Consider the following 22,263-nt stretch of genomic DNA (forward strand, 5'->3'; position numbering starts at 1 on the left):
TCTTGTAGCTGGGGAGTTGAGAACATTTACGCTGAGAATTATTTCTCAGGTATTGACTTGTTTATGTCATTGTGTTACTTCTGTTGTTGATTCCTTTATTTTTCCTTTTAATTTAACTGTTCAGCTTCTGGACAGCGAAGGAAACAATCAGTAAAGTGAAAAAACAACCTACAGAGTGGGAAAAATTTTTGTTAGCTACTCCTCTGATAGAGGACTAATATCTAGAATTTAGGAAAAAAGAAAAACAGACCTCCCCACAAAAGACTCAAACAAAAAATGTTCAACTGAAATGAACAGACACTTCTCAGAAGGAGTACAAAGGACTAATAATATAAGAAAAAATGATCAACATCTCTGGCTTCTAGAGAAATGCAAATTAAAACAATACTGAGAGTCCCTCTTACTCCAGAGAGAATAACTATTACTAAAAAATCAAATAATAGCAAATGCTAGCAAGGCTGTGGGGGAAGAGCCACCCTTCTAACGTTGTTGGTGGGAATGTATACTGTACAACTGTTATAGAAAACAGTATGGAGGTTCCTCAAAACACCTAAAACTAGAAATTCCACTCACCCCAGCTATTTCTTTTCTAGATAGCATCTCAGAAGAGTTAATGACATCATACCAGTGATACATAAATACCCATGTTCACAGCAGCAAAACTCATAATAACTAAATCTTGGAAGTAGCCCATATGTCCATCAACAGATAAATGGATAAAGAAAATGTGTTATTTTATAAATAATGGAGTATTACTGTGCCATAAAGAGGGATAAATTTGAGTCATGTGCAGGCAAATGGTTGCACCTTGAGACCATAATTTTAAGTGGAGTAAATCAGACACACGAGCTTAATATCACATACTTTCTCTTATATGAGAAACTCAAAGTATAAATCATAAAAAAGATAAGACAATAGGAAACAGGGAGATAGTTGTTTTACAAATGGGGGAGATCCAGAGAGGAGGGAGGAAGGAGAGAGGAAGGGGAATAAAAATAATCAAGATATGTTAAGTACATGTACCTATTCCTTAATATGTGTGTAAACATTATGTACTACAAATCCAGGCTAATAAAGAGTCAAAGTACTTGCAATGTCCCCCAAGCCCCACCGTCTGGGTCCTTTATCTGTCTAACTTCAACTCTTCACATTTCCCCAGCAGACAGCATGGTTCTCAAAAAGTAGGTTCTTTCCTCAGGGCCTTTGCACCACTGCTCTCTCTTCTTGGGAAACTCTAGCTCAAGATATCATCATGCCTGGCTCTATTAGTTCCTTCAGGTCTCAGTTCATTGGTCACACCTCAAAAAGCCCTTCCCTGACAGTCAAATTTAAAATTCTCACTTTTTCTTCTCTATCCCAGTCTTTTGCTGTATCTTTCTTCAAAGTTAATATAACTATCTGACAACTGTGTTAACTTCTCCTGCCACGACAGTGAGCTCCTAATCAGAAAAATGCTGATCTTGTTCCCACATTATATTCTAGTGCCCAGAGTAAGTGTGGGACACCATAGCAACTCCATAGAGGTTTGTTGAATGAATGAATGAAGTAGTGATTTAGAGAGAAAAGCTGAAACAAGAAGGTCTTAGACATGACCCCAGCATGTCAGAGTTAGGGTGCTATTAGGTAAAAGAAGGGAGGGATGGAGATCTTGTAGATAAAGCTGTTTGGTATTAGGCAGATATAGGTCACATTTTGACCCACTCCATTTTGCCATGATCTTTTCGCATATGGTCTTGTGTGTGATGTTCAACCACATCTGGACCTCAGTCACCTCATCTGTAAAATGGGAATGACACTGACTTTACAGTGAAGAATAAATGAGGCCATGAATATGGAAGCATAAGAGATTCCATTTGGCTCACTCCACGTTCATAATAAATATGCTGTAATTCTGACCCAAGGGGGCCCCTCAGGCCCAGGATGCCAGAGGGCAGTTTATCCAAGAAAGTAGAACATGGTTGTTTGGGAGAATTTGATGGTTTGTGGACATGGCTTTCAGTAACTGAATCATAGTGAGAAAGTCCCTGTCTTCTCACTTTCCTTCTAAGCTTTCAGATGAGGTTAAAGAGAAAGAATAAATTTCTGGGCCTGTGTGCCTAAACACTCTCAGCCTTTTTAACGAAGAGGGTAGAGGAGCTGTAGCCAGTTATGATGCAATGTCATTGTTTGTACCTGTTTTTCTGGTACTTTCTATCTAACAAGTGATGCCGGCTTTTGTGATATAATGTATTCTCTTAAGATATTCTCAAGCCAGAAAGTAGGCTGGTCTACAGAGAAATATTAGTGGAGAAGTGTGAGAGCAGATGGACTTAGGGGAGAGAGTCAGCGAGTGCTTTGGCCAGAGCTCTTCCTCTGCCCGTGACCCTGACCTCAAGCAGAAGGGAAGCAGCCAGCTCAGGCGCAGGGGTCTCCAGCGCTAACCCGGAGGGCCCCACATTTATGCCTGTACCCTCTCTTTTCACACGGAGCCTCAGAGTGAAACCCAAAGCAGCTCCATGAGGAGAGAAATGAAGGGGCTTTGACAACCAGGAGTTGGTAGGGGAATGACAGAATGACAGAAAAAGGCTTGATAATCAGCTACAGTTCTTCTTAGTATTTTTATTATTACCATCATCATTATCATCATCATTAAAGAGTCAGTGATGGAACAACACGGAGGTGGAAGCTGAGGACAGTCAGGTATGGTGTTTACATGCTAAGAAGTATAGGATGTTACAAGTTTGGGCGCGGGTATTGGGGTGGAGAGACTGACAGAAAGCCATTGAGAAAGACACATGGAAACCAGCCCCTCCTAATCAAGAGATGAATCCTAGTGATTCGAGGCAGTGCCAAGTGAGAGGACCTGGGGCCTAGGAAGAAAGAAGAAATCGCACTTACTAGGCAGGGATAACACCAACGGAGGATGCCCAAGTTCCTTCCAGAGCTGGGACTGGGGGCAAGGGCCATGGTGCCAACTGATGGCTCCTGACCTTGGGCCAACCCCTCTTCCCTTGCCAGGGCTGCCTGGCCCCTGGGGAAGGGGAGTGTGGTGAGCTGATGCAGTCCCTCCCCTCTTGAGTGCCATGAGCTCACGCAGGCATATTCTCCCCTTCCAGGCCAAGTAAACAGGATGGAGCCTGGGTCAGTGCCCTCCTTGGTCTCTCCCTCCCACTCTTCCCTGGGGGTGGCTGGCCCGCCCAGCTCCCAGAGCAGCTTGGGTGCTTACTGAAACACAATGGCCACTCCCAGGGCCTTGCCATTTTCTCCCTGACCCCTGGGGCCCCGTGGAGGGCTTTCCCCAGAGCCCCAGAACCTAAAACACAGCCCCGTGGCTCCCAGAGTCTCTCTGTGGGTTGCAAGGTGTGAGGGCAGTGGCCTGTAGGTGACAGTGTGGGAAGCAGAGAGAAGAGAGCTGCAAGGCCACCTGAAACTGAGAAGGGCCACGAGAGGGCCCCTGCTCTCCACCCTGTGGCCCCAACTCATGTTGGCTTACGCTGGGGCCTAGGGCTGGTCCTATCCAATGGGTTTCCCTCTCCTGTTCCACTGCTAGGGTCCTTCCTGCAGTGCCTCTCTCCTAAGTCTTCTTACCCCACCGCTTCCAGGACACACTAACACCTATCTCCGCATGTGCCCCATCCCCACCCTGCGCCCCAGATTCCTGGGGTTGGGCAACTAGAACACTTTTGTGTCGGTCTCATCCCAGGTCTCCCTCCCTCTGTGATGCATGGCTCCCTCTCTATTTCAACACAGGCTCACAATTACAGCTCATTACCCTATCGAGTAGTTGGGCCCTGAGTCACTAGGGGAGGGACCTGGGCTGCCCGGCCCTGTTACCTTCTCCCAACCTACAGTATAAGGAGTAGTGACAGGGAGAAGGACTCTGGGAAAGCAGGGGTGTCTGGGAAAGGAGAGAGCAAGAGAGGCTGTAGACCCAGAAGGCAGAATAAGAAAGTAGAGGGAGAAGGCAGGAGGGGGTGCAGCACAGAGGAAGAGAAAGGATCAGAAGAAACAGACTGAAGTGGGAAGAAGACTCTCCGGGGAGAGAGGGAGCTGGGTGGACATGAAGCTTTTGGTATCTCTTTCCAGTCTCCTGCTGGCCCTGTGCCTGGGCAGTGGGGCAGCGGGTCCATTGCAGGGTCCTGGGACAGGAGCTGGACAAGGAATGGGAGAAGCCACTGGCAATGGAGTTGAGAAGGCCATTGGTGAAGGAGCTAAAGAGGCAGTCAGCTCCGGAATTGAGGATGCCGTTGGCCAAGGGAACGGAGGAGAAGCCAGCTCTGCATTCAGGGAGGCCACAGGAGATGCACTCAGCAACAAACTTGGGGAAGCAGCCCACGCTCTTGAAAACACTGGGAGAGAGGCTGGCAGACAGGCTGAGAGCTTCATTCGACATGGAACGGATGCTGCCCACAGCTCTGCTTCTTGGGTGAGTGGCTAGGAAGCCAGGTGTAGAAATGGGAGGCCATGGGGCAGCTCAGTTGAGTGCCATGGGAAAGGATGAATGGGAAATGGTTAAAAGGAGAGCGGGGCTGTTGTGTGGCTGTGTGGGCAGTTTCCTTCCTTGGGATGCAGCCTTCCTCTGCTACTGCGGGGTCTCTGCCATGGGCCTCTGTCTGCTCCCGTTCCTGTCTAACTTTGGGTTGCTCTGCCTTCCTCCTCTATCAGAGTCAGGGTTTGGTCGTACCAAGTGCAGGTGTGTTGTCCTTGCAGGGAACGTCTGGAGGACACGGCGTGTTTGGCTCTCACGGTAGCACTGGAGGCCAGGGCCAGGGAAGTTTTGGAGGTCCAGGGTCTCCCTGGGGCCATGGACAACCTGGAGGCTCTGAAGGCAGTTTTGGAACCAATTCTCTGGGAGGCTCCTGGGGGCAGGGAGGCAGTGGAAGGACCCTGAACCTTGAGACCAATGCTCAGGTAAAGTAGCCACCCAGCCCAGGGATCCACCCTCGCCTGCTCTTCACACCACACTCTCCACACCTCCCTGATCCTTCCAGATCCCACACTGAGTCTCACCCTCCCTGCAGGGGTCTGCGGCCCAGCCTGGCTATGGGTCAGTGAGAGGCAGCCGCCAAAATTCTGGGGTAAGAGCCAGAGTCTGGGGACAGAGTGATTGTCTGCACGTGTGTGACAGAGAGTAGGGGAGAAACAAAAGGGAAAGGAAGAAGAGGGAAGAGGGTAAGAGGAAGACTGGGCTGGGAAGGGATGGGTGTGTCGGGAAACTAGGAAATGAGAGGGGAGGAGGGGAATGGAACCGGGCCTCAAGGAAGGTGGAGCGGCTTGTGGAGATGGCTTTGACAGAGATCTCTAAACCTAATGGTGGCCTTTTCTCCACAGTGCGCCAACGGCCCACTGTCTGGCTCTGGTGGAAGCTCTACCAACTCCAGGGTAAGAGGAGGGCAGGCTGTGGTGATCTGCACTGGGGGAATGGGACACAGCTCCTCATCGGCTGGGCAGAGACTATGCCCTGGCAGGAGAGCAAGGGAGGAGAGACACAGTCCTGGTCCCTCATCCACATCCTCTCCATTCTGCTCCACAGGAAAGCAGCAGCCAGAGTGGTGGTAGCAGTGGTGGCCAAGGTGGCAGCAGTGGTGGCCAAGGTGGCAGCAGTGGTGGCCACGGTGGCAGCAGTGGTGGCCACGGTGGTAGCAGTGGTGGCCATGGCGGCGGCAGTTCTGGGTCCAGCCACGTGAGTTCTGCTCCTGGGGAGAAGATAGGGATGGGTGAGGGTCCTGGTCCCTGCAGAGCACACGGGCCCCAAGGTTTCCCCGGAGGCTGCTGCAGCCTTGGAGCAGGTGACGTAACTGGCAGTTGTCATCATGGGGCTCCCTCAGCCTCTGCTCCCCGCCTCCCCAGCCCCAGCCCAGGCTTTTTACAGAAGCAGGTCAGGTGTCTACAAGGGTTCCCCGCTGACTGCTGCCTGCTCTGCTCCCTACCCTTCCTCTTGCTCATGGTGGGGAAGTTCTGCCTCCTTCCAACCTCTCTTCCTTGCCCACCTGGCAGATCTGGGGATGACAGAGGGAAGAAGAGGGGTGGGAACAGAAAAATAGGACACTCATTTGGTAAGCTCCAAGGAGGACAAGGCTGGGATTGCACGCATACATTGGAACTAGAGGACATTGACCGAGCTGAGCTGTAGATGACACCGATGACTACAGGGTCCCCACAAGGACCCTACCTTGTGGGTAAGGAGGCAGGGGGCTGCTGTAGAGGAGAGCTCCAAGGGAGGGGCGCTAAAGACAGGTCACCCCGCGAGCTCCCTGGGGCCTGAGCCTCCTTAGTTGGCTGCTCCTTATGCCACCGTCTCCACTCCCACCCCCCCATTTAGGGCATAGAAACTTCTAGGGATTTTGATCAACCCTTTTCAGTTTCCAAGGTAAGGGGGCCTCGAGGAGTCCCTTTTGCTTATTATGTTCCAGGAAATGGTGCATTTATAAGTCCTTTGAAGATGATATGCGAACTCTTGCTTTCTTTTCCTGAAGGAATCCGATTCCGGTAGTTCCTCGGGCAGCAGAGGGACAAGTGGCGGCGGAAGCAAACCTGAGGTCGGTAGCTGGGGGGCCCCCAAGGGCCCCTGCCCTTCCGGCCCGGGGAAGGAAATACGGAGGGATCAGCCATTGCGTGCTGGTGTGGGGGCCCCCTGAGAATGGAAGGATTGCTGCTGCGCAGGAGCTGGCTGCAATGCTATCCTTTGGGGGCTGGCATTGGGGTCCGGGAGCGGGCTGAGTGAGTCCTACCTGTCTCTTTCCCGCAGTGTGACTACCCGCAGAACGAAGGCCGCATAACCGGAGAATCTGAGAGTGAGGTGAGAACCACACTTCCCGTTCCCAGAGGTCCACTCTGCTCAGCCCCATTCCTGATAAGCAATTCCATCCAATGCATCTGGGGAGAATCTGACAATTTAGATGGGAGAAGCCAAATGCATACTTCTAGGAATAGCCTCCAGAGTAACAGTGGAAATCCCTATGCAATGCCTCACTGTATACCGTAGGCAGGGCCAGGGAGAATCTTATGTAAACCAGTGCTTTCAGAAACCTAGTCATTTCAACCGTCCCACCCCAGGCCGTGAACAGAGCACAGAAGTGTTCTGGAAAGTACATTTCCTCTCAGTTATTCTGGCACCCTCGGCAGTAGGTGTCCGTCCTTGTGGTGCTGACAGAGCAAGTGTGATACTCCTGTCCACACCTAGAGGTCTTGTGCAAAAGCAAGTTCTGATTCAGCGGGTCAGGGGTGGGGCTGAGACGCTCCATTTCTCACCAGCAACCTGGGCAGGCTGTGGCCAATGTTAAGAAGTATTCTCTCAGTTTGTTTCTAGCAGTAGATACCAAAATCTTAAGGACATAGGGAATCAAAACTACCAATCTCCAAGTGGAGCGTGGTGGTGCACGCCTGTAATTCCAGCACTCGGAGGCCAAGGCATGAGGATCGCTGTGAGTTCAAGACCAGCCTGGGCTACGTAGTGAGTGTGAGGCCAGTCTGAACTGCGTAGTGAGACCCTGTCTCAAAAAACAAACGAACAAGTCCACTCCCCATAAAATTATCAATCTTTTTCCTCTGTGGTTTCTGCTCTTAGTATATTGCTGTAAAGGTCTTTATTCTCTTCAATTATTACAAATGCTTACATAATTTCAATTTTTAAAATGTAACTCTTCGATCCATCTGGACTTCATTTTGCTGTGTTTAGTCTAGCTCTGCTCTCTGATCGAATCACAATTATTCTACACTTTGGATCACAGCTGGGTGCTCCTCTGTTTTGGGAAAAACAATTAAAGGCAAGGGAAGAAGCTGATGAGGTGTATCACTCGTATTTCCCCCCACATATTTAAATGATATTTCCAGTCCTGAGTATTAAATCATTTCCACCACTGACTTGAAACACCACTTGTAAATACCTTCGTTTCTGGTTTTGTTTTGCTAAGTGGATCCATCCATTGTGGCACAGATACCATCGTTTTATTTACAATAGCTTATGGTATGTTAATATCCACCAATACAAGTCCCGCCTGGCCACTGATCTTTTCCAGCATTTTAAAAACCTAATCCTAGGCCCTTATCCTTCCTGGTGAATTTCAAAATTATTCTGACAAGTTCTCAAAAAGAATTCCCTTAGTATGTGTAGAGGAATATGAAATCCATACATACATTTTTGAAGATGGCTCCGGGATCTAGAACAGGGATCTGTGTTTCACTGTCTTTCTGGGGATTCAGCAAGGACAAGGGGATCCCAGTGGTCCTGGGGACATCAGGGTAGGAGAGCAGTAGGCCTTGAGAGTAGAGGCTGTGCCCACAGTGAGAGGGCTGGAGGTTAACTCTCCAGTAGCAACGCTAACTGAGCACTTGGCCTGACAGCAGAGCGGCTAACTACCTCTGGGAATGAGGACGTGCCAACGCAGGAGCTTACCTCTGACTCAAGAGAAGACTAGCCAACCAGTCTGCTTCTGGACACCTTGGCTCCTGCTGACTGGCCAGCTGGCACTAACTTTTTGCCCAGTGCAGCCGTAATCCCAGCTGGGGGCCTCCAGTTTGGGTCAGTTCAGGTCAACAGTATGGCTTGCATCTGATTCCAAACCAGGGGAGAATTCAGATGCTTTGGTGCTAAAGCTCCTCCTGCTGGAGTTTGGACAGCTCGCAGAGACAAATATGAACAGAGATGGTGACATTCTCTATAAAAACCGTAAGTCCATACAGTAAGCTGGTCCATCACATAAGGAGATTGAAACAAGATCTGCCAGGCAGGATGGAGTGCTGGGATGTTCTCTCATGCCTCAGTACCCTGATCTTGTAACCTGCACTCCTGTCCTCTCCTCCCAGTGACTTCTTTACTTTCTCTCCCCAGGAAAGCAGAGAGAGTGATCTCCTTGGGAATTCCCACAGCAACTCTCAGGTGAGCCTAGGGACAGCTGGGGTAGCATTCACAGAAGGGATGCTGGAGTGTGGGCAGAAAGCCAAGGGCTTGGGAGAAGAAACAAAAATACTAGTTTCTTCTTGTAAGCTGCTCTGAATCGGTGTCTGGTGACCATCATGAGACAAAAGCAACCATCTGGGATCTCCATTCCCCTCTTCCATTCACCCGTTCTCTCCTTCCTTTCCGTCGACTTTAGAGCCATAGTTTCTTGCAAGGGGGAAGCTTAGACAAAAATAACAGAATGGCCAAGGAACTACTTGCAAAAAGCATACTTAAGAAGTCAGTGTTGAGAAGTGAAAGTCGCTGAACTTTGGGTTAGAAGATGGGGGTTCAAATGGCAGCTTTTCACTTGTCATCTGCACATCTTTAGGCAAGTCAGTTAAGCTCTCTGCGCCTGGGTGTCTTTGGATAAAGTGAAGACAATGACGCCTGACTGGTTCGCTTTCCACAGTTACTTTAGAGCTTTCAATGTCAAGACTAGACTGACAGGGTACAGAGTACAGGCACAAAGACAGATCCTGAGGTCAGCTGCCGGACCCCTTTGAGTTCCAGTCTTCTCATCTGTGAGCTGGAGTCATCTGCGGAGGAATATGGCAGAAGAAGGCACAGTGGGACGACATTTAGCTACTCTCTTTACCAGTGGTGTTTTGGGGGAGGCAAAAATATAACTAAAAGTCGAGGGACCGGGTAGGGCTACATGGTTGCAATCATTCTGGAAAGTCTTTTTGAGGTGGGAATTGTAGGTGCCATGTAAAGGAGGGAAAGTGGATTTAGATAGAGGGGCAGAAGGGCTTGAGCAGTAGTGGAGGTGAGAGGGCCAGGAGCACGTATGACAGGTTGCAACCGTCTTGAGCATCAGTCTCCCCTTTCCCCACCAGGGGCACTCACCCAGTGGGGATAGCAACGGAGATGAAGGAGTCAATGAGCTCAACTCTGTGGTGAGTGGTGTTACTGTACCTCGGGCTGCGACCATGGGATCAAGCGTTCTTCGTCCCCCTCTTTACATCTCCCCACAACTCCTGCCCATGCCTCTTGCTCACCCAGTAGCTTCTTGAATTCACCCCGTTTCTCATCTGTTCCCCAGAACTCTCAGACATCTCCTGGAGTCTTCAACTTTGACAATTTCTGGAAGGTGAGTTCTGTAAGACAGCTCTGCTCATTCTCCTTGGGAAAACCGACCCCTGTCACTTGGCCCTCCAGGCTGAAATCCTCTTTACTGACAGTAAGACGCACCCTTGTCCCTCTCTTGGCCTGAGGCCCTGGACCAATGACATTGTGACCTGATGTGGACATTCTTTATGTTTTCTTTGCAGAATTTTAAGTCTAAGCTGGGATTCATTAACTGGGATGCCATAAACAAGGTAAGTTCTGACAGGCTGTGCAATCCTGATCTTAACGGGGGAGAAATGTAGGGAGGAAAGCTATAACTCTGGCTGGAGAGCCAGGGGAACAATAATAACGGCCACTAAGATGGCATTTAGGCCAATACTAAAACCAAAACCAACATACAAACTGAGACCTGAAAAGAGACGGAGCCTCTGGGGACAACTGGGAGCCAGAGATGAATGGAAGAGATGAGCCTCTTTAAGGCCTCAACATTTAGATCTGAGCGGGTTAGGAATGTCAGTTTTTGCTTTGGAAGGTTAAGGGGACAGCCTGATTCTAGAGCAGTGACGGCAAACCTTTTAAGAGTTTTCAGTGATACAAACAGCCCGCTGCAGCAGACGTGCCAGAGGTTCACCACCACTGTCCTAGAGCATAGATAGACTGAAGGTGGAGCTCAAAGGCCACACAAGGACTGACACACCCAGGGGAAGAAGGGAAAAGGACCTGGAGAGCTGCTAAGTGCCTGATGGGTGACAGGTATTACTCTGGGCCCTGTACTCATGCAATCTTAGGAGACAGCTGGGTCAGAGAACTCCTCTCCCTTTCCTCCCTACCCACCCCTCCCTCTCATAGGGAAGCCCTCAGCAGCCTGATTTGACACCAGAACAGCAGAGTTGATGGGGCTGAAGGGCAAATGGATGATCCCAACCACTTCCCCAGGCAGAAGTTGTGAAACATGGCCCACTGCGCTTTGTTCGAGCCCTCCTCCTCCTCCACCTCCTCCTCCTCCTCCTCCTCCTCCGAATATGAATTAGTTGCTCAAGTGTAAAAGTTGAGAGACTTTAGGTGGCACAGCGGCACACGCCTGTAATCCCAGCACTTTCAGGGCTGAGGCAGGAAGGTCACAAGTTCGAGTCTCACCTGGGCAACACAGCAAGGCTCATGTCTCAAAATAATGTGCAACGGCTCTAGGTTCAAATCCCAGCATGGAAGAGATAGAGAGGGTAGTGGGGAGAGACGAGTGTTTAGATTTCTGGTTTCTTGAAAGTTTGGCAGCCTGAACCCCCCTTTCATGGGGCCGAGTGGCAGCTGCCTCTTGCCCTGGGTCCTCGCTCTCCGCACTGCACTCATCCCGCTCATCCGTCGTTCCTGCCACCAGAGCAGCCTCTGTGAGCTGCCGAGGTTCTGCCCTCTAACGTGAGAGAATTAAGGCGAGGACCCCGGCCTTCCCTCACCCTGTGGTCTTTACGGGAGGAGCGGGTGGTGGCAGATGAGCACGCAACCTGACCCAAATTTCAGGAACAGCAAAGCCTGACCTCTGGGAATGATGGGGACGGGAGGGATCCGAAGGTCCCAGCGGCACTGAATGAGCCAAACAGATTCTCTGTTACAGAGATCAGTCTCCGGCAGGGGCAAGACTCCTTGCTACGGACCTCAGGGTCACTTAGAGTCTGATGGAAAGGACAGGGCACACCCGGGTGCGCCTCCCAGAGAACCACGACAGACTACTAAGCACTTCTGACATTGTCACAGGGGCAGGAAGGAAGTAATCACTGTTGGCTTCCTGGAAGGGCAGATCCGGTAGAAAGGTGGGAGGAAGGAGAGGTGTGGAGCTCTGTTCTCCTTCACAGCTGGGTTGAGGGAGTTGAGGACTTCAGCCAGAGAGAGGGGTCAGGAGGGGGACTCTAGGTAACACTCCTGGTGAGGCAGGGCATTCTCAAGCCCAAAGGTGTCCGGATGTCTAGATGACAGCGGTGGGCTACAAGGTCCCTGTAGATTTCCCAAGCAGGGGTGGATGCCCACGCCACCCCCAAATCCCTACAGCTCAAGTTCCCTCATAGAGCCTATTTCTTTGCCCAGGAGGAAAAGAGCTTTCGAAACCCGTGACCTCCAGGCAAGGAGCTATCAGCTGGATGGGAGGTCCCACTCCCTCCCTACCGAGCCCCTCCCTCACCCCTAAACTTGTCCCTCACCCCTAAATTTGGCCCCATGCCATTGAAATAAATTTCAGCTGCCCCACATGCTGGTCTCTGCTCCTTTTTTTTTCCGTCTCGGCTGTTTGCCCCAGGGGTGGGGAGGAATGGACAGAGCCCCACAGCTTTGGGTACTGTGCTGGAGGTCCACTGGCAGCTGAAAAGGTGGGGGCTGGGGGACAGGTTCTGGTCTGAGGTTTTGCTACAGTTATGTTGTCCCGGAGAGGGGCTGGGAGCACAGACAGTCCAGTGTGTGGGGAGGGTGGGCTGGTCAGTGGTTCAGAGGCCTAACCTTTCTCCATTTCCAAAATACTTTCTGGTGTCCCCTGAGACTCCTGGCTCCCATCAGTGCCTGCCTGTCCAACCTTAGTCACAATAAGATTCTGAGGGCGGAGAAACAGCAGGAGACTGGGCTTAGGTGAGGGGGGGAGGGCTCCTTGCTAACCTGCTCCCTGTTTTTCATCCGCAGGGCCAAGTCCTGTCCCCCAGTACCCGGGCCCTCCTCTACTTCCGAAGACTCTGGGAGGTAGGAGAATTCCTGCCTTCCAAAGAATTGGTGATTCTGGCCATCACCTTCAGCCACCCTCAGCACCAGCTGACCTGTCACAAAATTGTCCCTTTTCTTTCTTTTTTTTTTTTGTACCAGGGATTGAACTCAGGACCCTGCACTTGCGAGGCAGGTGGAAGAACCACTGAGCTAAATCCCTGGCCCGAATTGTTCCTCTTTTCATTTTTGAGATAGGTCATCTCACCCCAATCTTTTAATTTTATTTGTATATGTTTATGATAAGTAATACTTTCACTCATCTTGGGGTTATCCTAGGCTTATCATCAATGCCACCTCAAACCCAAACACCCTCACCTCTCCTTGCTTATCTCCATGGAGTCCTCAGATCCCACCTCTCTCCCAAGTCCTTTCCTCCAGTGATCTCCGGCAGTCCCTTCCCACCCTGAGTTCTGGCTCACCAGCCACTCTTCTCGTCCTCTCCCTCCAGGATTTCAAACGAAGGACTCCTTTCTTCAACTGGAAAAAAATTACTGAGGTAAGGGCTGAGGGGCAGAACTGGGGACTTGGTCAGTCCCTCAGCAGGTGGCTTCCTCACTCCCTCTCCAGCTTCCTGCTGCTTTTATGCAATCTCAAGTGGCAGTGGGTTGGGAGAGAGAGGCTGTGAGTCACCGAGGAGAGTGCAAGGTGGGAGCCCCAATAAAAGCCCAGGCTCCAGGCTCGGGCTCCACAGGCTCAGAATCGTGAAGTGGGCCACCGTCTCTGCTCTGCTGCTGTCCCTGCTGGGCCTGGCCTGGCTAGAGGGGACCCACAGCTGGGTGGGTACATAGGGCAAGCAGGTGGAGGGGGAAAAAAGGGACCTGGGGCTGCAATCAGTTTTTAAGTGATGGAAAAGGGGCACTGCGGAGGGAAGCTGAGGAAGAGAGGACAGTATGCTGGGGGGGTCAGGTCAGGGTCAAGTGCAGACGGGCGCGGGTCTGAATATCCGGTTCCTGGGCAGAATGAGCAGGACCCTGTCCTGAAGAAGGCCACGCCTCACTGTGCATGGCCACTGGCCTCCGGGAAACAGAAGCCTTGGGGGGCTTTGCCCGGATCAGGCATGGGGGGCTGGACGGGGGGAGTCAAGGCCTTCCCCTAGTGCCATCGTGCACACATGTAGGACCTGTGTGGCTGTGTTGTCTGATTTTTTGAGACATGTTAGAAATCTGAGTTTTTAATTTGTTGGCAACTTTTTTTTTTTTTTTTTTTTTTTTGGTACCAGGGATCAAACTCAGGCCCTTGTGTTTGTGAGGCAGGCAGTGGAACCACTGAGTCAAATCCCCAGCCCCTAATCTAATTTTTTAAAAAAGCTAGACCAAATCAAAACTATCTGGGGGCTGATGGGCAAGCAGTTTATGACCTCGGGGTCAGCACTAAGAGTGGGGTTAAGGCTCATTGTCAGGTGTGGACAGGCAGAAAGTTAAGTCAGGTAGGACTTGACCCTTGCACTGGGAGACGGAAGGAGTGAACGGTGTGGTCCTTCCAGAAAAGATGAGAACTGCCCCCTGCCTTGCGGGCAGGGAAGCGCGCTCCTTCCTCTGCTTCCTGTATCTCCTCCTTTTCCTCCCCTCCTCTGTCCCGGAGCTAATGCCCATCCTCCCAAGGACCCTAGAGAACAGCGACGTGTGGTCCTTAAAGCGCCTGTGAGGGTGCAGCAGGGTTTGGTGTACACAAAGGCAGGCTGGGCTGAGGGGGTGGGTTGTCCGGAGCAGCCCGTGTGGGCTCCACCCTTTCCTCAATTCTACCACACCTCTGGCCAGAGCTTCCAACACACCAGGTGCGTGGGCGGGGGGGGAGGGCCTGGAGCTGCCCAGTCGGCTTCTCCACCACGACTCCCACCTTGAATGTGGAAATCCGTGTCCTACATCTCTCTGGGCCATCAGTCTCTTCTAGGTCACCGTGCTTACCACGGACCATTAGAGGGGTGGGATGGGAGATGCTGGGGCTTTCAGAGGAGGGCAGAGCCTAGGTAGCAGGATGCTGGCTCTGGGGATGCCGACTGTGGCTCCTTTTTCCCTCTCAGGATCTAGACCTGCCACCGCTCCAGAAGAGGGCAGGCAGTTCTGATCAGGTGAGTCTCTTTGCTCTCAGACTCTCCTGGAAGGTCCTTGGGTCCCTCTCAGCCCTGGGTGTGGCCCCTCTGAAATTCTCTTTTTTTAAAATTCTCCATCCAATAGTTTTCTCAGCCTGATGTGGGAAGGCAAGAGGCGGGAGCTGTAACTTCCAAGGCAAGATCTCTAGCACTGATGCCTGATTTAGATGCCACCTCTCCCTGGTCTCCTGTCTCAGCTCACTTGAGAGTTGGAGAGGGTCCAGGGAAGGAGTCGGCTGGCCCTTTGGGCTGAGACAGTTAAGAGTGGTGAGGGGTGGGCTCTTGTGGCTTGAAAAAGCTCCCAAATCCAACTTGGAAGAGGGGAAGGCAGGGGCTTTAAGAAATATCCAGTTGGGGCGGGGAGATGGGGTGCTTGCTCTAGAGTGATGCACCTTCACCCCTTCTCCTCCCCTCTGCTCCCACAGGTCTATTACAACCAGCAGGCCTATCCCACGATGTCCAGTGGGCAGAACTCAGTGAGGAGTACCCCCAAGGTGAGGCTTGGTGCTGGAACAGGGCCCGCGGAAGAGAGATGGAGGGGGGTGTTCACTACAGGGCCCTCCCTGATCACTCTGAAAGCCTCTGGAGGGAGACTCTCACCCTGTGAGCAACCTGGAAGCGGAGAGGACCACCCTCCTCCGAGCTACCCTCTCAGCGAGCCGCTTCCGTGCAACAGAGGAAAAAGCAAGCGCCTCCCAGAGAGGAGCACTGCTCTGACAAATCGCATCCCACCACCCACGCAGGCAGGCGTCTCCTCTGCAGACCTCTTCTGGGGAGCAGAGGAGAGGAAAGCGGGCTAGCCCTCCCGGGAAAGCGAGCCCCGGAGCTCGTGGTTGGTGGGAAACAATGCTTCATGCCTTGAAGGAGATAAAAGGAAACGATACACCAGAAAGTTTGTTTTGTACGGTTGCAAAGAAGGCAATGTTATAATGGCAGGAACTGAGTGTGCTGGATACTAATTAGGCTAGCAAAGGACAGCTAGGCCAAGGATTTCCCCCTATCTCTCATCACAAGGAAGCTCCTACCCTAGAAGGGAGAACCTTCTGTGCAGGGACGGAGAAGTGGTGAGGAAAAGAAGGTATAGATGCCATTAGCGCTGCCTGGTGGTGTCCCCTTGGCCAGTCTGTGGCTGATTTCTATTCACCCAGCAGGCAGAAGGGACACCTCAGCTCCGTTCACTCCCTGTGGTCACTGTGTGCTCAGGGCTATGTTAAATGTCATTGTGGATACAACATCCTTAGGGGAAAGATCCCAGACTGAATGTCTACAGGGAGACTGAAAGGCCTTGGTGATAATCCTGGCTTGTGTCTGCTTCAGACATGGGGCCCTTTCTGAACCCCAAGGCCAAGTCAGGGTACAGAAAGGCCACTAAAGCCACACATCACCTCCTCTCCTCTTTTCTCCACAGGGAGTAACCACACCTTCATCCTCTGTGAGTATGGGGACTGAGAAAACCCGGCTGGAGACCGAGGAGGCCTGAGGCCAGAGTGGGTGGAGGGGACAGCACGACATCTCAGCCTTTCTCCTGTCCTGCAGGCTTCCCGGGCACAACCTGGTCTGCTGCATTGGCTGAAGTTTTGGTAGGTGAGTGTCAGACAGAGCGGCAGGGAGCCACACGTCCTCGGGAGCCGAGCCAGAGTCACCCCTTGAGCGAGGCTGGGACCTTAGCGTTTCCTCAGACCTCAGTCAGCAGTGCCACGAAGTGAGGTTTCCTTTAGGTGGACGCTAGCTGCGGGGGTGAAGGAGGAGCAGGGCCCATTGTGGGGTGTGGAGGAACAGTCCCAAGAAAATGATCCAAGGCATATGGGAAGCAGCCTGAGAACGGAACAGGGGAGGGGCGAGACAGAGGGAGCCGCGTGGGCACAGAAGAGGAGGGTGGCGTGCTGGGGAAAGGACAAGGACAGGACAAGAACTGTCCCTGGGAACGGCCGAGAGAATTTGGGGGGATAAAGGATGAAGTGTGGCTCCGGAGACAAAGCGGTCATAAAATCTGTTTTAGGTGGGGGCACAAGGGAGGGGAACAGACTGGGCGGGACAGCAAAGGAGCTGCTGGAGCCTGGGGATTGGACGAAAGGGCGTCCGGTTGCAAGTGATTTAGGAGTGGCTGCATTCTATCATTTAATCTTCTCGTTTTTCTTTTCTAGAAAATGATTTCTGGTCACTGCTGAGACCTCCTGAACACCAGTCGTCAAGGAGCCCAACCATACTTCCCAGTCTTCCCAGTCTTCCCAGCTGTGCTGACAGCCACATCTGCTGGGCTGGGGGCCTGGCTCATCCGTTCCTCATTTCTCACTTTGCTGTGGTGTCTTGGTGACCACCAGCCTAACAGAATAAGCCCCTTTCTGTTCTTACTTTATTTTGTGACCTGAAGTAATTGACAATTTTCCAGAAAAAAGCTCATGTATTGAGTTTCTCTGTGGAAATAAAACATGAATCTTGTTTCCCAAAGGCTTTCACAAATTGTATTAATACTAGACTGATGGCCTAGGTCAGGGAGGGTGGAAAAATGAGTTAGGAGCAGATATTCTCCCTTCCTCCTGATAGTGGTATCAGACTTGTGTGGTGGGCAGAGAGAAATAAATCCTGAAGCTGGGTGTGGTGGCACACGCCTGTAATCCCAGCACTTGGGAGGCTGAGGCAGGAGGATTGCTGTGAGTTCAAGACCAGCCTGGGCTACATAGTGAGTTCCAGGTCAGTCTCAACTACACAGTGAGATCCTGTCTCAAAAAAAAAAAAAAAAAAAGTTCTGGATTGTAGTCCTGACCTGACAAGAAGCAGCTAGCTGGTCTCACCATGCCTCAGTTTCCCTGTTTGTAAAAAAAAAAATCACCTTTGTCCAACCTATCTGGATACCATGTCAAACAGTCATGGATGTTTTATGGCCTGAAAGGGCAATGGTACAACTATTCACATCAGGAGGCTGAAGTAAAGAAGTTGTTCAAAGTGAGACTGGTCTTGGTGGGGCAGGGAGAGGGCAGGATGCAGGAGAGAGAGGGCTGGCAGAGACTGTACCTGGGGATGCAAACATACTTGTGCTAGTCGGATTTTTGTTGTTGAGACAAAATACCTGAGATAAACAATTTAAAAGAAGAAGGGTTTATCTTGCCTTAGGTTTCAGCGGTTTCAGTTCACGGTCACCTGGCCCTGTTGCTTCTGGGCCTCTTCTGAGACGATACCTCATGGCTGAGCGTGTGGTGAAGACAAGAAGCTCACCTCATGTCCCCCAGTGCACAAGACACACCCTTCAACATCAAGTAGGCCTGGCCACATCATAGCCCCCTCAACTATGAACGCCTCAGTGAGTCAGTGCCCTGCTGAACCTCTAGGCTTCACCTCTGAACACTGTTGTGTTGGGGACCAAGTCCTCAGTGTGTGAATTTTGAGGGGGACGCTTCATATTTAAACGATAACAACATTCAAGTGTGGACAGGGAGGGGCAGTTGGGTTGATGTGTGTGGGAATTTCGGGGAAAGATGAGTCAGAGCCATTACCTTACAGACAGCTAATCTGAGTTTCCAGGTTCCAGGGAGCAAGGCAGAAAACTACTTCACTAATGAACCAATGAAGGAGGTAGAGGCTCTGGGCACTTGCTGGGCTCAAGGTTATCACAGGCCAGGGATGGACAGTGTAGCCACAGTCTGTGAAGCCCATCCAGCTAGTACAGTGTCCCCCTGATATTTCTGCAAGGAAAGAGGAAATAAAAGGATGACAAGAGCACCCTGACAGTCTAAGTCACTCCCTCTCAGATTCCAAGGTCATGGAGGGCATGACTCTTCTTCCTTGGCTGTTGTCCCAAACCCAGTGGGCACAGAGGGCCTCAAATAGGTTAGTGAAAGGAACCTAGCCTGAACTGATCCAACCTGGCAGGGAGAAAAAGCAGGAGAAAAAGCAGTCCTCGGCTCTTCCCCCCACCCAACCCTGCCACCTACCTCACTGGGATTGTTCCTAGAGGAGGAGAGTCATCCTCAGTTCCGCCGTCGGGAGAGCCTTGAAGTACCTCCTCACAGCCACACGGGGGAGCACATGGAGCAGTCCCAGAGAGGACGCTCCATCCTCGCTCACAGGCAGTTTCTGGAGGCAAGTGAGGTATGGGAAAAAGGAACTGAGGTCCCCTCAAGCCAGTTTCTGAGGAACTGAAGGGAAAGGAGAGGTGGCCAAGGTGGTTCTGGACTCTTGGGGAGTTGTTGGACAAAAAGGCTGAAAGCAGCTCTTCCAGTAATACTCGAGGCACATTAAGGTCCTAGGGGTTAGGGGACCCACCAAAAAGGGAAGTCACCTCCTCTGGGGGCCTCTTCAGTAGCCACCTAAAGTCCCAGCATTCATTCTCCCATGACTGCCAGGAAACATTCCCTGCTCAGAACTTTCCACAAGCTTTTCATTAGCCCTACAAAAAAAAAGTACCGGCTGCTCAGCCAGGGTGTGTCGTTTGCCTCTGGCCTCCTTCTCCAGTCAGCAAGTACGTGGTAGGAAAGCCTTTCCTGGGACACTGCTGTTTGTAACCTGTCCCTGAATCCAAGATCCTCAGAAGGCCATCGCTTCTGCTGTTTTCGTGTCTCTCTATGTCTCAATTTCTCAATTCTGTTTACACTTTTAATGAACTCTTTTCTCTCTTTCTTCCCCCACCCTTCTCATTCTCTTCCTCCTTCTCTTTCTTCTTCTCCCTTTTCTTTGTGGTCCTAGGGACAGAACCCAGGAATGCTTTACCACGCGCTACATTCTCGGCCCTTGAATTCTTTTCATCAAGAAAGAGTCTTGCTAAAAACTTGCCCAGACTGACTCAGAACTCGCGATCCTTCTGCCTCAAGCTCCCAAGTAACTGGGATCGCAGACACGCGCCACCACGCCGGGCTTGCTTCATTTCTTTCTTTTTTCTTACTTCTTTTTGGTTATCGGTTTAAATGCCCCTCTCCAGCGCATCTTCGCCAAGGATCACCGTGGCATCACCCTGCTTTCTTCACAGTGCCCGTGTCGTCTGAAGTTATCTCCGCTATTGTAGACAGTTTCCTTATTTTTCTTCATCGTGATCACAGACTGTGATGTTTTCTCCACTGTAACATTATGCTCCGTAGAACAAGTGCTTGGTCTGCCCTGAATTCCCAGCACCAAGAGCCAAAGCGGCTGCTAGGTAAATACAAATTAGCAAACCGGAGGAGGGCTTGGAATTGAGTAGGAGCAACCCAGGAAGTCTTCCTGGGAGAAGTTTAAGCAAAGGGTACACCGGGTGGGCGGCAAAGGAAGACACCAGACCTGCTGGGCAATGCGGCTGCTTTCCGGAGTGCGTTATTATTAACGCCGGCACAGAGAAGTAGAAAACACGGGACAAGCAAGCCTCGAGTTCTGCCTCCTAACACCCCAGACGTCTCCTAACATCCCAGCCCCAACTGCCTTCCCTTTTATTTGTTGTTTTTTTTTTAGTACATGCCTGCAGTACATAATGATTGCCTTCCTCGTGGGGAACTGGCGCATGTACGTGACACATCTTAATTCTTCTTTCACCCCCCACCCGGTCTCCTCTCGCTCAGTCCCCTTCCCTTTTGCAAAAGATCTATTTCCTATTACCTATCTTTTATTTCATTCTTTACTTATACTTTGGGTTTCTCATATAGGAGAAACCATACAATATTTAAGCTCCCATGTCTGATTTATTTCACTTAACGTTATGGTCTCAAGGTGCATCCATTTTTCTACAAACTCAAGTTTATCCTTTTCACAGCACAGTAGTACTCCATTATATAAACACATTTTCTTTATCCTTTCATCTGTTGCTAGACATACAGGCTGCTTCCAAGATTTAACTATTATGTACTATGCTGCTATAAGCATGGGTGTGCAGGTATCACTGTAATGTATCTTTAACTCTTTTGGGAAGATACCCAGAAAGTGAATACTGAGTCAAATAGAACTCCTAGTTTTAGTTTTTTGAGGACTCACTGTACTGATCTCCATAATGGCTGTACTGGTTCACCTTCCACCAACAACGTAGAAGAGTTCCTTCTCCCCCAGGACTTCTCGGGCATTTGTTATTAGTTGCTTTCTTGATGACAGCTGTTCTTTCTGGAGTATGGTGGAACCTCACTGTTGTTTTTAATTTGCATAACTTTAATGGTCAGAGATGTTGAACTTTTTTTTCCCCATGTATTAATCAGTAATTTGGTCTTCTTCTGAGAAGTGTTTATTTCATTTGCCCATTTTTGATTGGGTCTTTTATTGGGGTGGTCTTTTTTGTTTTTTACTTCTTAATATATTCTAGATGTCAGTCCTCTGTCCATGGAATAACTGGCAAAATTTTTTCCATCCTATAAGTTGTCTCTTCAATCTGTTGGGTATTTTCTTTGCTATGCAGGGGCATTTCAATTTGATATGATCTCATTTGCTGATTCTTGATGTTATTTCTTGTGCAATAGGGGTTCTGTTCGGAAAATCCTTGCCTGCACCTATGTCTTCAAGAGCTTTATATTTTATCTTCCAGCAGATTAAGTTTTTCTGTTTTAAAATTTACACCTTTGATCCATTTTGATTCTAGTTTAGTACATGCTGAGAGATATTGTCTAGATTCAATCTTCTGCATGTAGATAGCCAGTTTTCCCAGCACCATTTATTAAAGCGACTATCTTTCCTCTAATGTATGTTTTTGTCAAATCAGATGAATGTGCCTGGGGTTGTTTCTCCATCTTCTATTTTGTTCTATTGATCCACCTGTCTGTTTTTGCGCTAGTGCCATCCCAGCTGGCTTTCCTTCCAGGGATTCCAGGCTTTTCCCCCATGTGCTCAGCAAGGTCCTAAAGACTAGGTGCCCATTCCTTCAAGCCCCCTCCTAACACCTAGGAAGCTGGCTCCGGCCCCTCTGGGTGTCTGTAATGTAGCAACCAGGGCTGGGCCTCACCTACTACCCACATTCAAGTTCTGGCAGATTCAGGGTGGGGTGGGGGCAGGCCTGTGGAGTGTACTGGTATTCTCAGAGAGGGAACAGGGAGTCAACTAGGCCTGGAGATGCAGTTCCATTACCCTGTGGCATACATCCAAAGTGTACCCAAAGCCTGAGTGGGCTCCCTTATCACCTACCACCTGGACTTTCCCCTCTGAAAGCTGGGACCTTCCCCTCTGAAAGCTTTCTACCCTCTCTTCCCTTACCTGTGCCACCAGTGGGCACTGGACAGTTGGGGGGTACAGACTCATATGTCAGAGGAGGAGTATAGAAAGAGATTAGATTTTAAAGCCAGCATTTGCAGTAAAAATCAGGTAAAGATGCAATTACCTTGAAAATGTCAGGAAGGTACCAAGTGAAAAAAATCATAACCCAACACAGCCAGTTTTTTTCAAGCATAGGAACAGAATTTCTGTGGTTGAGCACCTGGGGTAGCTAGCTCCTACTGTAGATACTAGAACTTTAACCACTAGGACCAGAACTGGGATGGTAAGTTTGTCTTTTTTTTTTTTTTTTTTTTTTTTT

General features: G+C 50.4%; 1 protein-coding gene across 1 annotated transcript; it reads left to right on the forward strand.

Moving 5' to 3' along the window:
• Positions 1-4,039: 4,039 nt before the first annotated feature.
• Positions 4,040-17,246, forward strand: Dmkn (dermokine). The gene is made up of 16 exons (XM_033765978.1): positions 4,040-4,409; positions 4,532-4,890; positions 5,001-5,057; positions 5,311-5,372; positions 5,431-5,662; positions 6,456-6,518; positions 6,728-6,778; positions 9,963-10,010; positions 10,192-10,239; positions 12,647-12,703; positions 13,173-13,220; positions 14,745-14,792; positions 15,239-15,307; positions 16,222-16,245; positions 16,350-16,397; positions 16,958-17,246. The coding sequence occupies exons 1-15, from the start codon at positions 4,040-4,042 to the stop codon at positions 16,395-16,397; spliced, it is 1,584 nt and encodes a 527-aa protein (XP_033621869.1). The 3' UTR covers positions 16,958-17,246.
• Positions 17,247-22,263: the final 5,017 nt, after the last annotated feature.

Source organism: Fukomys damarensis, unplaced genomic scaffold (assembly GCF_012274545.1).
Source record: "Fukomys damarensis isolate Sample0158 unplaced genomic scaffold, DMR_v1.0_HiC HiC_scaffold_19, whole genome shotgun sequence".
In the NCBI taxonomy this organism is placed as follows: Eukaryota; Metazoa; Chordata; class Mammalia; order Rodentia; family Bathyergidae; genus Fukomys; species Fukomys damarensis.

Coding starts and splice junctions, on each gene's coding strand:
- Dmkn (XM_033765978.1), top strand. CDS start 4,040: ATGAAGCTTTTGGTATCTCTTTCCAGTCTCCTGCTGGCCCTGTGCCTG. Junction 5,373..5,430: donor AACTCCAGGGTAAGAGGAGG/GCAGGCTGTGGT, acceptor TCGGCTGGGCAG/AGACTATGCCCTGGCAGGAG. Junction 10,240..12,646: donor ACTGGGATGCCATAAACAAG/GTAAGTTCTGAC, acceptor TTTCATCCGCAG/GGCCAAGTCCTGTCCCCCAG.